The 16,369-nt window shown below is 35.4% G+C and overlaps 1 protein-coding gene across 2 annotated transcripts in view; it reads right to left on the reverse strand.

The window, feature by feature from the left end:
• Positions 1-16,369, reverse strand: part of LOC127976423 (CAP-Gly domain-containing linker protein 4) — a 53,103-nt gene that overhangs the window by 21,396 nt on the left and 15,338 nt on the right. For both annotated transcript variants that reach the window (XM_052580829.1, XM_052580828.1), the window contains exons 7-9: positions 9,933-10,178; positions 7,187-7,322; positions 5,850-5,981 (exon numbers count right to left, since the gene is read on the reverse strand). In XM_052580829.1, the coding sequence (XP_052436789.1) occupies positions 5,850-5,981; positions 7,187-7,322; positions 9,933-10,178 (514 nt within the window). The remainder of the gene's footprint in view (positions 1-5,849; positions 5,982-7,186; positions 7,323-9,932; positions 10,179-16,369) is intronic.

Raw genomic sequence — 16,369 nt, forward strand, 5'->3', positions numbered from 1 at the left:
AATGCGTTCGGGGCAATCTTTGAATGGCTAATGAATTTTTTAATTTCACAAACCTTGCAAAATTAGTCAAATCTAATTGTGAGATCTTGTGAAGTATGCATGTGACCTGCATGATAGAATTTCCTCTGCAAGACTTTCGGTTTAAAAATTAAATTAATGATTTCAAATTATGCTACACTCCATCATATGAAACCAAAATAAAATTTCCACTGTGTGTAGTATGTAAAATTAGTGTTACCTTGGCTTTATAAAATAATAATAATAATATTATTATTAGTAGTAGTATTATTAATAATAATAATAATAATAATAATAATAATAATAATAATAATAAATTATATTTAAACTTCCTAGAATACAGAGTGTTCTGTTGGGTACAGTTTACTTCCTTTTTCATTTTATATTTATTAAATATTAATTTGTGGAAAATACTTTGTAATCTATAAGCATTTCATTTTATATTTATATATAAATATATAAGTCTTAAAAATGTATTAAAATAAATAAAATTGTATTGGCTTTATACCCTGATTTCAAAGATATTGGCATCGGCTGTAAAAAAAAAAAAAAATAATAAAAAAAAAAAAATATATATATATATATATATATATATATATATATATATATATATATATATATATATATATATATATATATATATGTCAACCACTCGACATCACCTAGCAATGAAGACATAAATTCCTGTGCTTTATTCTATATGTACTGCTGCTTCATACTTTTTTTTTATGTCAAAGTACTCAGTCTTTTTAGGGCTGGTCTGAATACCATTTTTTGAGCTTCAAAGCTTCGGTAGTAATCAACATAGAATATTCCATGCTTCGGAGGGAGGGGCTGAAAATATTCTTCTCTCTAATAAGGGCAGGAATCTGTATGTCTGTCTGTTTGCATTTACATTATGTCTAGAACCATTCATCCAATCGACTTCATGCGTGTGGGGTGTGTTGCTGCAGACCCAAGGGAGTGCAGTGTTGCATGTTGGTGCAATACGGACACGTTCAGAATGAATAAACTTTTCAATAAACTACAGAACAGTGAGAGCCCAAAGCGGCGCGCCTCATGGGGGCAGGGCTTGTATGCTCCAAAAACGAAAACTGCACTAGTGATACAAAACATAGGTCTGTTAACAGCAATACTTTTAATACAAATTATTATTAGGCCGGGCTACTGTAAGTTTTTTTTATGGCTCCCATATTCTCAAGTATTTTCAAAGAAAAAGCAGCTTGTTTTTTTACCCCTATAATATACTATAAGTGTACTAATCACAGATCTTTCAAAATTTATGTGCTGTTGTGGTAGGCCAGTTTCAAATCGTCTTGTCCTCACTCAATTTAAAGTGCTCCCACACAGCTGAGGTCATTGGCATTTTTGCCTTCTCTTCCAGATGAACTGAATCATGACGTTTACTAATGGGTGATTCATAAGACACTTTTCTACTATAGGGCCGAATGGTTCTCTTTGCTTAACCGTCCCATACTGTGCCGGTCCGGGCCAGTCAGCACAGATACGGTTTCTTTTTTTCCACTGGCACTTAAAACGTTGCTCTTTGGAATACAACACAAATGCGTCAGTCGTTGCCTTGCAAAAAAGCAGAAAACATAAGAAGATTATTCGAATCTCAGAATTGAAAATCGATTGCCAAACCACCGAACGAATCGAATCGAATATTCGAATAACAGTATTTTCTGGTCCAGCCATAGTGCTATTTTGTAGGGATGCACCGAATCCAGGATTCAGATTCAGATTCAGATTCGGCCGAATACTGGGCTTTTTGACGGGGTTCGGTTTCGGCCGAACCTTAGGTTTTTTTTTTCACCGAACCAAACCCTAGGCTTGCGCTACGCTGGTCGACGCCACACGGCCGTTGATTAAGTGAAGGTGTTTCTATGAGGAGGAACAAGTCCCGACAGTTCGCTCTAAACTAAACTTTTCAGGAATCTTGAGCGGCTGGGACGATTTATACCGTAGCAATACAGAGCCAGCCAGTCACATCGGGTGCTGACGTGTGAGCCTTTGATTCCTCTTAGAGAGGATCCTCTTCAGTGGTGGAAGACAAACCAGCAGCGATTTCCACTGCTGGCAAAAATCTACCTATGTGCGCCAGTAAAACTCTGTGCCCAGTGAAAGAGTTTTCAGTACTGCTGGGGCCATTCATTTCCAGACTCGCAACCGGCTGTCACCTGTTAATGCAGAGCGTCTTGTTATTTATTTATTTATTTATTTATTTTTTTAATGAAACTCTCATTTTATGTGAAAGATTAGAGGTTTTACGTTTATTTAATTATGATGCAGGAGATGTGTGTGATCTTCCGTAATATTTTTCTTAATATTTGGCTACTGTTCTAATCGTAGCCTATCCTACTGTTATAAACAAAAACTTAACAGCCTACTATCCATGTTTATTGATTTAATGTTCAATAACATTTATATCAGTTAAGTCACCAAACATATTATGATTTTTGAAAAGAAAAACACTTCTCTTTGCATTGCTGCACTTTTATTGAAAGGTTTTGGTTGTTTACTTGGGTCAGTGATGCACGGGCCAATGTATTAATAACCCGCACCCGACCTACGTTTTCAACTAACCCGCAAAAAAATCTAAATAAAATATTGTACCCGACCCGCTTCCTGACCCGAATTTTTAAAAAGCAGTAAATGCTCATCGTAGCGTCTTTGGGCCAAAGAAACGAAGGCAAAACTAACCAGGCAAAAAAAAAAAAAAAAAAAGAAAAAAAAAAAAAAAACTTTTTTATTATAATTTTGTCAAGTCTAGCTATGTCTATTTGTATGTTTCTGCAAGGTCAGCAGACATTGAGGCTCGGGTTTGAAAATATGCAAGGAGTCATTTAATTGTTTAGTAATAAACTGGTGTTTTCTGTGTTGCTGCAAAGATGAAGTTGACGATGCAGACACATTTCAAATGTATTAGATCATCAAAGAGTAGCACGTTTATTTTGGTTTGAATATTTTCGTTTAAAAGACAGTTCAAGCTTTCTGTAATATATAGCCTATATTTCTCAAATCTGTGAGGCACACGCTGAGTTTAGTTCACATGCAATGCAAGTGATCCTGCCGGCGCCTTATTACATTGTCTGCTAGGCTATATATTTGCTTCTTATTTATTAAATATGGGCAACTGATTGATAAAAGATTGATCAAAATTAAGATACAATTTATACAAAATGAAAATCTTTTAAAAAGAGTTTTCTATAAAACAAAACTTAATGAAATCATCAAAATCATGTTTTACCAAAAACAGCAACGTTGCTCCCCATACAGTCTTCTTTGCCGCCTCCATCTCTACGTGCAGACTGAGCTCGTGCGTCATCTTCATGCCAGTTATTCAGCCAATAGAGTATAGGCCTATGTATTTCAAAAATGTGTCTAGTACTAGGACCCGACCGACCGCGACCCGAATTTCATTAAAAATATTTTTGAATGACTCATAACCACGGGCGACCGCAGGCACCCGCTCATTTTGGATCAACCCGCGCATCACTGACTTGGGTATAAGCTTGGTAATTGTCAAAAAAGTTTTCCTCATCCTTGCATAATGTTGCCTATTCTTTTTTTTTTTTTTTTTTCCATCAATGTGTTTTACTGTGTTAATGGGATATGCGAGTAGGATTTGGTATTCGGTTTCAGATTCAGCCAAATCTTAGTGGATTTGGTATTCGGCCGAACCCCAAAAATCTGGAAACGGTGCATCCCTACTATTTTTTATTTTTATTTTTTATACTCTGATGAAAAACTTCTCCCATCTCCCATGCCAATGTTTTATTTTGTGTTTGTTAGTTTTTTTATGCACACATTACAGACTTTACTTCCACTTTGAGTTTGAACAAATTTATAATGAAAAACCTTAAATGGGTTTTTAGGTTTATTGGTTGAATCTCCACTTTACAACACTTTTTAAATAATTAAAATAGGATAACTGGTTCAAAAGTAATTAAACATTAAAGAACAATAGTTATTTTTAGTATTAAGAATTTTTGCATGGTGACATTTCAAGACAATTGAGAAAATGCTGCTGTCAGATTTTTTTATGAACTTTTAGACGTGTATTAAAAAAAAAAAAAAAAAAAAAAAAAACGGATAGAAAACACATAAAAGGGGAATTAGAACAAACATTTGTTGTATTACAATGCCTTAAGGGCTCTTCATAAAAGCTCTATTGCCACACAAAGTTATTGAGATCCATATGTCTGCATTTAGCTGTCTGGGTGGACAATACCTGGGCCCTAGAGGAAGACAGCGTGGAAAAGCTTGTCTCTGAGATAATAGGAAAACAGATCAACAATGTTACACCAACCTGGTAAAGACCAGCCAACATTCAGCAAGCCACACAAAAAGAGAAAAAGGAACATCTCTAGTTTAACTAGTCAGGTGATAAGAGGGACTGCTCTTCATCAGTTTTGAGCACTAATGGAAGTCTGTGAGGGTACACTACCTCTCTCTGGAGACGTATATTATGAGAAATGAGAGTCAGGAGGTTACAGGATATCTAGATAGCCTATCTATGGTATACTGTACTTAAATCTGATGCCCTTGGAACTGTGTGTGGGTGATATGTTCATCAGTTGAAGTTGTTGTTGTTGTTTTTTTAACATTTATAGCATTTTCTTTTTATATAGAGTAATATGTCTGCATATGTGTTTTTTTTTTTTTGGTTTTTTTTTTTTACTCATTTATTTATTCAACATTATAATTTAAAAATTAGATATCTTTGGTCCTGTCACTGGTCATGATTATTTGTGTTTCACTATTTTTATTCAAATCTTTGTTTCGTAGTTAATTTCATTTGGTCCAAATGGTTTTAAAATGTAGGCTAGAATATGATCATATGAATGCAATTCATTATGCAGTATGCAAGTAATATCATATTATCAAGAGATGTTGTTTTGAAAATCAGCACAACTTTGATTCACTTGCAGATAACCACAGCCAAGATGATATTCATACAGCAACATTGATTTTCAAAAGAAAAAATGCACGTTTAATGTTGCTTTTATAAAATAGTTCAATAAAAGGAAATACAACATTGCGTATCTTACATTTCAGGCAGTATTCACAATTAGTCTATTTCACACTGCATGTTTTAAGGCAATGCAAAGTGTTGTGATTTTTAATCCCTGAATGATTTTTTAAATGAATTAGTTGAGTGAATGATTCAGTGATCCACTTATTTATTATAAAATACTGGCCAAACAATGTGACATACAGAAAACTGTCAAAAAATATGTATTAAACCTATATAACCTAGCGATTTGTTTTTAGTATAAATATTCCACCTGGTTCACAAAACAAGGTTTTTTTTTTGTAATGAATATACCATCACGACAGGAATACTTTTCAAAAGTATGTCAGCCTCCCTTGAACGAAGTCCCTCTGAGGTTTTCAGTCATGTATGATAATACAGGAAGATTTTAAATTAGTCATTTATCCTCTTTTATTTGTATACATGACAAAAGCAGAGATTATGCATGTTAGCTTAATTCCCTCCACACATCGGTGGGTGTCACATCTGTATAAACGGGCCCCGGGGTGAAAGCTGTAATGGCACACAAGTGACATTAACTCCCTCAATGATTCCTCAGTGCTCACATGGCTTTTTATAGTCCCTACAACCCCAAAGGGGACAAAATAAAGCGGTAACGCCAAATGCTTTATCACCACCATCACAGTTCACACTTGTGTAAGTTTATTTATCAAGCAGGTCCTCTGGGATGGTAATTAGCTTTGAGTCTGTGGTGGCCGCTGGGTTCCTCCTGATATTGGGTTTGTGAGCTGTAAAGTGGATTAATAAGCAACCAGGTCAATGAGAGATGTACCTGTGTTGACCTTGGACGTGACCCGCGCCAAGTCAATCCGTCTTGGGTGGGGAACGGGAGCGGACGGTTGGCGTGGACTGCTTTTCCGGCGTTCTGATAGTTTGCTGATTTTAGAAAGGGGGGCGAAGATTCCTGGGGAGGGACAGAGAGAAATGATGATTGCCAACTATAAACATTACATGAAAATTTTGCCTGGTAGGGTGCGATGTTACATTGTAAAAAATATATATAGAAATAATAGTGTAATATTATATATATATATATATATATATATATATATATATATATATATATATATATATATGAACTTTTAGTAAAGAAAAACAACAACAAGATACTCTGTTGCTTCTAACTCTATTTTACAAGCAAGTATAGCCGACATCAGTCACAGCACAACCACTGACTTTGTTGTATGTGTATTTGATTTCATTAGAGCAGATTAACGTTTGAGAGCTGGTCTTAATGGACCACGTTTCAGTCATTGTAATATTCATTCCGTTGTTTACATAAACCTCAAAATATAGTAATAAAAAAAAATAAAGTTTTATTGAGAATTAAATTAAATGGCTAAATTAAATTGCAGTATGTGAGCATACGACGCACTTACATCATAAATATGCTAATTAGCGCATGACGTCATATAGTTCATGTTCTCATGATTTATTTTAATTAAAATGTTTCAAAACATCCCCCCTCTGTTTGTTTATTTATATATATATATATATATATATATATATATATATATATAGTTGCATATGAAGAAATATCATCAGTGGTTCCCAAAACCAAAAACCAACTAGTTTACTATGGTCGTTATTTCTATTAAACTGTATTGGAAATGATGGAAATTGTGACCATAGTTGTTTTGGGAAACGCATCCCAGATCAAGCATGTGACTGATAAAATGCCACTCTGTGACGATTGCATGGTTGAAGCTAGCTAAAAAAAAAAAAAAAAAAAAAAAAACTTCCATAAATGGTTAATTAGTAAAAAAGACAAACAATACAATTTAATAGAGACTGTTCGATGCTTAGTACACATTAGCCATTACTAGTTAAATATTATTATAACACACTTTTCAAAATCATAGCTGCTTTTGCTCCAGAATAACTAGTAAGTGAACATTACACTCTGTAGTTATCTAGTTGGGCTAAAATATCACAAGATCACACTTGTAACGTTCTGGATAAATGTAAGATTTCTATGGAACAGACATGACTCATTCCTAAATTCTGTTGCACCAGGTTAACTTATTAGTAAGCTAATTACTTGACAATTCTCTTTGCAAGTCACTATCATATCGGACATTTTTTTTTTTTTTTCATTGATGCTCTTACCATGTTTAATCGGGCAGTTGAAGTACTGAACGCCAGCAACCGATCCATCATTCTTGCCCACTGGTTGGTGAAGCTCCACTCCAGCCCAAAGACCACCAGCAAACTCTGTACTGCCACAGAACCGCAGAGTCCCGACCTTAGAAAACAAGCCAGAGCAGAAGAGTAAACTAAGATTTACACTTTTCCTTAACGCATTCAATCACGGGACCACAGGAGCATCCTGCTGAAACACTTTAACAAACGGAGGGGAGGCTCTGTGGGGACAGTGTGAGAAATAGTTTTCCGGCTGTGTGGGCTGCCGAGGCGATAATACATGTTCAATAGACCTGTTTCACGCTCTCTTTATCTCCGTCTATACTCCGGAGGGCAATGAAAAGTGATTACTTCTTTATTCCAGAAACAAACAAGCACATTCGCACACAGCGGCACGTATTTAGGCGAGCTCGACCGGTCGCCGGAGAGCCGACCTTGTTTTCTTATGTGCCGACATTCATAAACAGGCAAATGAGCTTGGATAAAAATAACGTTAAAAGTAAAATGGGGATCAAAGAAAGCCAGCGGCGCCAAGGATCCCTGAAGATAATGGGGTTTTGATTAGCCAATCTGCAGATTCTAGGCACTCTGTTCACTTTAGTCCCAATGTGGAGGAGGATTTCATTAATGGATAATTTGATGTGTAGGCAAGAGAGGGCAAGAGTCAGCCCAAAAAAAAAAAAAAAAAAAAAATAGTAAAAGGAATTATTTCGGCAAGGACAATACAGATGAGCAAGCCCTGTGGTCTCTTTACTCTTATTTCAGGTTTCTGACCCACTATTGTCCTTACCCACTGCAAATGGATTTAAGAGCCCCGGCTGAATCCCTGTCCATTACTGATGATGTCACAATGGCCTACAGCTTGCAATGCAGCTGCCTTTAGCTGTAGTGAATCGTAGACAGTTATACAACATACAGGACAGATTTGATTGAGTGGCAGCTTTAGGAAACCGTTCAGTGACATCTTAGTTTTTGGCTGGGAGCAATGCATAAAGTAATTTCTTTCCAACAACTCTCATTGTGAGGAACATTGTGTGGGGGTGCACTTGGTTCTATTAAATTTGACTTCTCAACGGCTTCAATCAATATCAATCACAGCAAACCTGTTATGTTTGAACTCTAGCATCTGTAACCTGTCTTAACATTTGATGCGAGGAACAACAAGCACACACATTTCTTAGATTTTTTTCACACATATAAATCACCTTATTATTTTTTATACGCTGCCAATGTGTATATTTAAAGGGTTTAGGTTTCTTTACCCAAACAAATTTTCATATTATACACTGCTTTTACCTTGCTGTTTGTGGTTCATTTAGACATGATAAACGAATAAATGTTTAAAATTTAAAAAATGCACACATACATGCATATAAATTGTATACAAATTAAATGACCCCAGAATGTCAAAATGTTCATGGTTTTCATGATTAATCACCTCTGTGGGGATATCTGTTGCACATAGACAAAGTAGCCCCTCAAATATATTAAGACAAGCAAGCCACATCAAAAAAGGATTGTATAATAAGATATAACAGATTATTAGGATGGGAATGATACACGTATTTGTATTGAACTGTTTGGTATGAGGCTTTTTGTTTGATATGCATTACAAACTGAACAATTCGCTGGAGTAATCCTATTACATTTGGAAAATAAAAGCGCTTAAAGTGTGTAAAATATATATTTTCTCAATGCTACTGTGCTCAACAAGGCAGTCCAAAACCAGGCAATGTGCTGCCTGCTCAGTGGTGTAGCGGATGGTCACATACTGCAAAAGGCCGCGTGATAACCTCCCATTGCTGGGTTGCGTTGAAAGACGATTATCTTGTATCGACAATAGCCAGAGATATTGTCCAAAAAATCAATTATGTGTATTATACAATTAACTATATGTGACCATGGACCACAAAACCATTCATAAGGTTCATAAATTTAATAATAAAATACAAAAATATATATATATATATATATATATATTTTTTTTTTTTTATATATTTGTACATCATCTGATAAGCTTTCCATTGATTGCCTATTGTTATGATAGGGCAATTATTTGGCTGGGATACAGCTATTTAAAAATCTGGAGTCTGAGGGTGCAAACAAATCTAAATATTGAGAAAAATGCCTTTAAAGTTGTTCAAATGTTCTTAGCAATGCATATTACAACATCAAAATTAAGTTTTGTTATATTTATGGTCATTTACATTTACAGGACATTTACAAAATATCTTCATGTAACATGATCTTTACTTAATATCCTAATGATTTTTGGCTTAAAATAAAAATCTATAATTTTGACCCATACAATGTATTGTTGCTACAGATATACCTGTGCTACTTTGACTGTTTTTGTGGTTCAGGCCTATAATTAAAATATTAACACTGCAGTCAGCAATAAAAAGCAATGAAATAAAAAGCTTTAGCCTATTTAAAAGCACCGAGTTTACCACTAAATAAGTTTTTTATTTATTTATTTATTTTTTCCCACTATGTATGGGACACGAGAAATTTTAAGGGACTAAATTAAAACAGATCGCTATATATCGTAATCAGCATATGATCAAGTAGAATGAAAGAGTGGTTTAAGAAAGTGAAGATAAGGTTTGATATTTTGTAGTGAATGCCAAATAAAGCCACTGCAATAAAAATATAAATAAACTGTGTCTGTTTGACCATTACATGGTAAAAGAAATTAAGAAATATGCAGTACCTTTTGACCAGCAATGATAACTTTGTCTCCAATGTGAAGTCCCATACTTGAAAGCTGGGTACGAGCTTTATCCGAGAGGAGACCTGGAGGTCGGGCCGGCAGGAGCGGGAGGAGAGCATCGGGTCTGGGGAGGACCTCCTGAAGCAGTGTGCGCAGCTCTTTAGCCTGGACCGCGGCATCAGCAATTTCAAGAGGCATGTCGAGAGGCTCTGGAACAACATCAGCCGGACACTGGCCCTTATCATTCTAAAAAGATAAGGTTCAATGAAAACATGTCTAAAAACAAACATAAATTACATACATAAAAATATCCTAAATTAAATATTAACAACTAACATAAAGTGTCTAAGTAACATGTTGGCCACCACATGGCATCACAGAATCATTGTAAAATAAGGGAGATCTCTCAGAACAACTTTAATTTCCAGGATGGATCGTCCTTTTATTAATCACCACGAGTCAGCTTTAGGGAATCTCCAGCTAACAAGCTACTTATAATGTAAAGTAGTTAAGCTGCAGTCAAACAAATCTCTAAAAAATGTATTTGGATTCACTACCAGCGACTAACATAAAGTGTCTAAGAAAACTGAAGATATTTAATGAGAATTTATTTATTTATTTATTAATCATGCAAGTGACTGCATTTTTATGAAAATTTTAATTAGGATCTCAGTTAGGATGGCTGCCTCAAACTCAAACACATGAAATCACAATAAATAAAATTAGAAATTATAATTAATAGTTAATTAACTAAACTGGGGGAAAAATATCAACATGAGTATCTACCTCTAAATGTATTTATTATTAAAGCAATTACTAAAGCAATTTTATATTATTATTATTTAAAATTTATTTAAAAAAAAATTATTATTTATTTAAAATTAAATTACAATTTATTTGAATGCAGCATTTAGTCATGCTAAACTGCTACCTGTTAAAGAAAACTCATTCTTTATTGGAAATGCTACACTATTTTACAAACATCTCAGCCATCATGTTATTAAAAAAATATTTGTTACCCTATTTTTGAGAATCTGAGTCACTCTCTGAAATGTGCTGCAATTTATATTCCAAAGCAGCGTATATAATGCAATTATAACATATGCCCACAAAACATAAGCAAAGTGCACACATTTGGATTTGTTCTGAATGAGAGAGGTTACATGAGCCCAAGTTTATTTCTATGGCTTATTTCCCACACACACTTAATTCAAGTTTCACCTTAAATCATTTAGGATTGGCATTTATAATAATTATATTGAATGCCACTATAATTTATGTGTTTTACACATTTTTTTTTTCCTTCCTGTTCTGAATTTTTTACTTTATCTTTGGAGTGTTGCAAGCTCTCGGTACATAAAAAAGATCTGTCAAGTTGCAAAAGACTAAAGCCGCCCAAACGTTCATGCAAAGAAAAAAGGTGTAACTTTTATTCTAACTGTTGCAGCAGGTGCCATGTTGTTGAGAAGTTGTGCGTTTTTGTTGTGAAAGCAAAGCTAATTTGTTTGGCCTTCCAACAGAGGATAACAACTAGAAATCAGTGGTTAAGTTTTATTTACAATACTGTTCCACTGTTTGAAATGTGTTTTATTCCATCGCGGTGTTCTGACATTTTATCCTACCCGTCAGGCACCAAAGACATTAGAGTGTTAAGGTGTGTAACATTACACGATTGAGGCATTCGGCCAATCACAACGCACTAGATATCTGGTCAATCAGAGAACGCCTCATTTTTCAGAACGATGAGCTTAGTAATTTAAAAATTTTATAAAAAATTTGAGGTGAACCGATATGGGCTTTTCACTTGCCGATGACATTGCCGACATTTAGCATTTAGGGCAGCCGATGGCTGATAGATGATGCTGATATTTTGCCTGATATGTTTTGCCGATTTTCTTTGTTTGTTTTTTCATTCATCTCATAAAAGTAAGTTTGAGCAAATTATTATTGCAGGGTACGAGATAATAATATTTGTAGTAGCCCAATGTAGGGTAATAATACATGGCTCAAAACTTAACCACCCTCTCAAAACAGTTCTGAAGCACACTTTTTGTTTATGTTTACTGACAGACAGTGTTTCCCACAGACTGCAAATTAATTATCTGCCAGCAGGAGGCGCTGTTGTAGTGGAGATATAGTGGTTTCACTGGTAAAGGCTGTAATCAAATAAGTGCTGCTCACAAATGATACTTTATCAGGTTTTACAGGAAAAATGAAATTAAAATGAGATCGAAGCTCTTTCACACATATTACACAGCCTGGAGCTCATAACTGATCAAGAGTGCACTGAACCATGAGCAATGCCATCGTGGAGGATATTGTTGGACCTCAAACACATTTCATGAGGAAAGTTAACATGCACGTTATAATCAGCCCAGAAGTTTCGTCTGAATTAAATGTGTTTCTACTTTCACACAATACTTGCAGTATGAATACTTTTTGCCATCAATTCTAGTACGGTAAAATGTAATTTTTGAAACAGGCTGTTTTGCCCTGCCATTAGCTGAAGCTGTGTGAGATAGTGATGTGTCGTTCCTGAATGAATCATTCTTTTTGAACGAATCGTTCTCGTTCACATAATCAACTGACTCATAATTCTTGTTCAGTGAAGTTCCTCCCTCCACAGCAGTGTGGCGCTATTAGCAGCGCATGCGCAGCTCAGTGAACTGGGTAACTGAACCATTTCATCCTGTCAAAGAATTACTCAACCTCGAGCCATTAGCTTTCGAGTATGAGATGCGAGGAGCATGTGATTTGTTGAATGTAGTGAACGAATACGCCCTTCATTGAACGAGTTTCATGAGTCTGAACTAGATCTAGAGAATGAAATGAATGAAATGACTGAACTGAAACACATGTCGTTCGTGAACGAGTTAAATGCACGGATACATGTCGTTCATGAATGAAATGAACTGGTGCATAGCTTATCTCGTTTGAGAACGAAATTAATGAGAGTAAACTGGGTTAGTCTGCCATTTAGCATTTCAAGCTCTAAAAAATGCAAAGCGCAGTTATAGGTCCTGTGCACATACGCTTGTTTTGATATTTAGCATACAGAACTCCACGTTTAATCCACGATTTATGAATATGAACATATAATATACAAACTGTCTGACTAAACAATTAAAATGCTAATTAGGCAAGAAAACCTCATGCTTTGTTCATCTGAACAACTTAATATGACTTTATATATTGAATGCGATTATGCACACATTTTAATAAAGCCAGATCAGTTTTTGTAACAAGTGAATACGTTCGTTGACTTAAGACATAACACTCTGTGTTTTGCCACCTGCTGGCATATTTTGTGTAATACGAAGAAATGATCACTGAACGAATCAGTGAACGATTCTGAACGAATCATTTTGGTGAACGAACTGAAAATGAACGAATCTCTTGAAAGAATCATGTGCTGAGTCCCAATTCGCATACTATCCGTCCTAAATAGTATGCGAAACTAGAACTAGTACGTCCCAAATCGTAGTATGTTGAAAAGAGTATTCCAAAGATACCCGGATGGTCTACTATTTCCGGTTAGAATTCGAAGTGCAGATCAATGCACACTCTAAGCGCTAATATTGCCCACAACCCATTGCGTGCGGGAGGGAGGAGCTTTGCGGTGATGTAAACATGGCAGCCGGGTGCAGCAGCAGAGATGTGCCCTCAGCTTTTAAGTGTAAGAATTCAAATGTTTAACCCTAATTTTATTGTATAAAATTGTATTGTATAAAACTCATAATATTATTGGGTTCATGTTGTGCTAAAAAAGTACCGTGTTTATCTTGTAGGGTACGATTTTCTTCACAAAAAAAGTACATACTTTTAGGTCGTAGTATAAGTAGGCGAATTGGGTTGCGTTGCAGCAGAGAGTGAGCTGCTCAGAGGGAGTGCCGCAACAATGCTTAGCTGTCCGCCAGTGCGCCTGCCTATAAATCGGCCTAATCTGCAGCAAAATCGGCCAATGCCGATTAATCGGCCGACCTCTAGTTAAATTCAACGAGTTTCACAAAGGCGGGGGAAAGAGGAGAAACAATAACATACATTATGTGGAACATAATCTGTTTTTTTTTTTTTTTTTTTACCTTAAACCACATACACACATTTCATTACACCAAATAATGGTCTTTTTAGTAAAGTCACATGTCCCCTTTAAATTTAAATTTGTAAAAGAAAAGAAAATGAATCTTTGGCAATTCTTTTTTTTTTTTTTTACATTAATGTGTTTACGTAATAATGTTTTTATTAAAAAAATAAAATTAGTTATTAGTTAACACAATGTAACTTACACAACGATGCGACGCAACTGAATTTATTTTTTTATTTCCGGTAGCAGTGCAAAAGTTTGTAGGTTCAATTACCATCATTGAACATACTGATAAAAATAAATAATAATAAATATTAATAAATAAAAAAAAGTGTGTAGCCGGAGTGCACTAGAAGTCACTTTGGACAAAAGCATTTGCTAAATACATGAATGAATGTAAATGATTTATCCATTTATTTATTTGTTTGTTTGTTTATGATCTCTCAACAATTTGATTTTGACCCAGTGTGACTTCTGGAAAATACAGAAAATACTGGTGTAAGCTAAACTGAATCAATGAATGCAAAGACACAGCAAGAACTAGATGAATATGTTTAACAGTATGTCTCATCAGCCCCCTCCAGCCAAACAGCACAATACCTCTACTGCAGCACGGCTCAATGCCATTTTTAAATGTATTGCACAGCAAACTGCCTGAGTAGTGGACTTCTTGTGCCCTTCTGTCTTATCCAACAATGTGTTGTGGCAGGCACCGAGCTGGAACCAGACAAGGAAGATGGCGAAAAAAAATGCGTCGTCCTTGACATGGCTTGGCTGGCGAGCGAGCAGTAACTGTGTTTCACTTTTCCTCGGCCCATTGGCTCTCTGCGGGCTTTAGGCTTAATGTGCTTGCCCATCTCTCCATTCTGAGAGCCTCTCTTCGCATCAAGAAAAGCTGAAAGGGTTTGATGTACCACACATTTCTTAGACAGCAGGGTACAGTGTTGGAGTTGCTTTCCATCTTCAGACATATATAAATGTAGAGCTCCTGACAACTGGGAACTAAGGGCTCTCAATTTGTAATGGGTTCATAGATAAACAACACCACTGGGTGGCCTCCTGCAGCTCCATACATCAAGCGAGTCTTTTACTACCACAGCATGAAGACAATAGCTCTGTTCCGAAATCTAGTGAGTGGCCTAAATAGACAGCATTTTAAGGCCTCGTGGATGAACTTCAATCAGAGGTAGAATAAAATAGTTTTGGCCAAATTATGAAGCAGCATCTGATATATGGAATTAGGAAACCATAGAATGAATTATGCCTAGTTCAGTGATTAAAAAAAATAAAATAAAAAAAACCCTCCTTTGTTAGCTTAGCAACATGTTAACGTTAAACTCCCCAGTGTGGAGAAACCAAGATGGTAGAAGGAGAAGAGACAACAGCAACAAAAAACCACTGGAAACCACAACAATAACAGATAATGAGTGCTTATATGAGAGGGTTAAAGGTGCCATTGAATACAAAATTCACTTTTATAAGGTGTTTGAACACAGCTGTGTGGTCGCAGTGTGTGAAAACAACCAGCCTATAATGGTAAAAATCCACCCACTCATTGTTTTATAATTCATATAAATCATAAACAGTCTCTTCACAGAAGCAGTTCCAGATTTCTCACTACTATTTAATAGTCAGGGAAAGTCCCATCTATTTGTGACACTCTCTGCCCTATTAGCATATACATAGCCCTGAGTGAGAAACAGCAGTCCGCCATTACTGCTGCTGGAAGTACAATGTCAACGCCAAAGAGCCGTTAAAAGTGTTGTGTGCTGGGATGCACCAACGAACATAAGAGTCTCCATAAACCACTGAGGACACGATGGTTAAATTTCATTTTCAAAGGAAATGCCCTTTTTTTCGATGCATCGATTAACCTAACGATTTTTTTTTTTTTCAGACCGATTCGATTTCGATTATCTCCCCATTAATTGACTACTTACAATTTATACATGTTGATTTACATATCTGAATGAAAAAAAAACATGCATTCCTTAAAATTGCAATATATGTTTATTGCTCTTAAAATTACAAAATAAAAGACTGACTAAGAATGCATTACTTTACAATTGTATAGATATAATATTCAATAAAACATTGAAGCCTTGAAAACACATAGCTTACTGAAACAAGCTTACTGAACACATAGGGCCTAGCTTACTGAAAAAAGTTCTTCTTTCAGATGAAAATAACAACAACTTGATGTCTAGCATTCAATAAAAAACGTCACCCAAAATACTTGTTTAGAGCAATTGAAAGAATACAGTAACCAATGTTAACTTGAGGGCTTTAAGCTAATACAGAGAGTGCTTTTCCAAAAAAAAAAAAATAATAATAATTAACAGTTGGAGCCAGC

Source organism: Carassius gibelio, chromosome B17, assembly GCF_023724105.1.
Source record: "Carassius gibelio isolate Cgi1373 ecotype wild population from Czech Republic chromosome B17, carGib1.2-hapl.c, whole genome shotgun sequence".
Lineage (NCBI taxonomy): Eukaryota > Metazoa > Chordata > Actinopteri > Cypriniformes > Cyprinidae > Carassius > Carassius gibelio.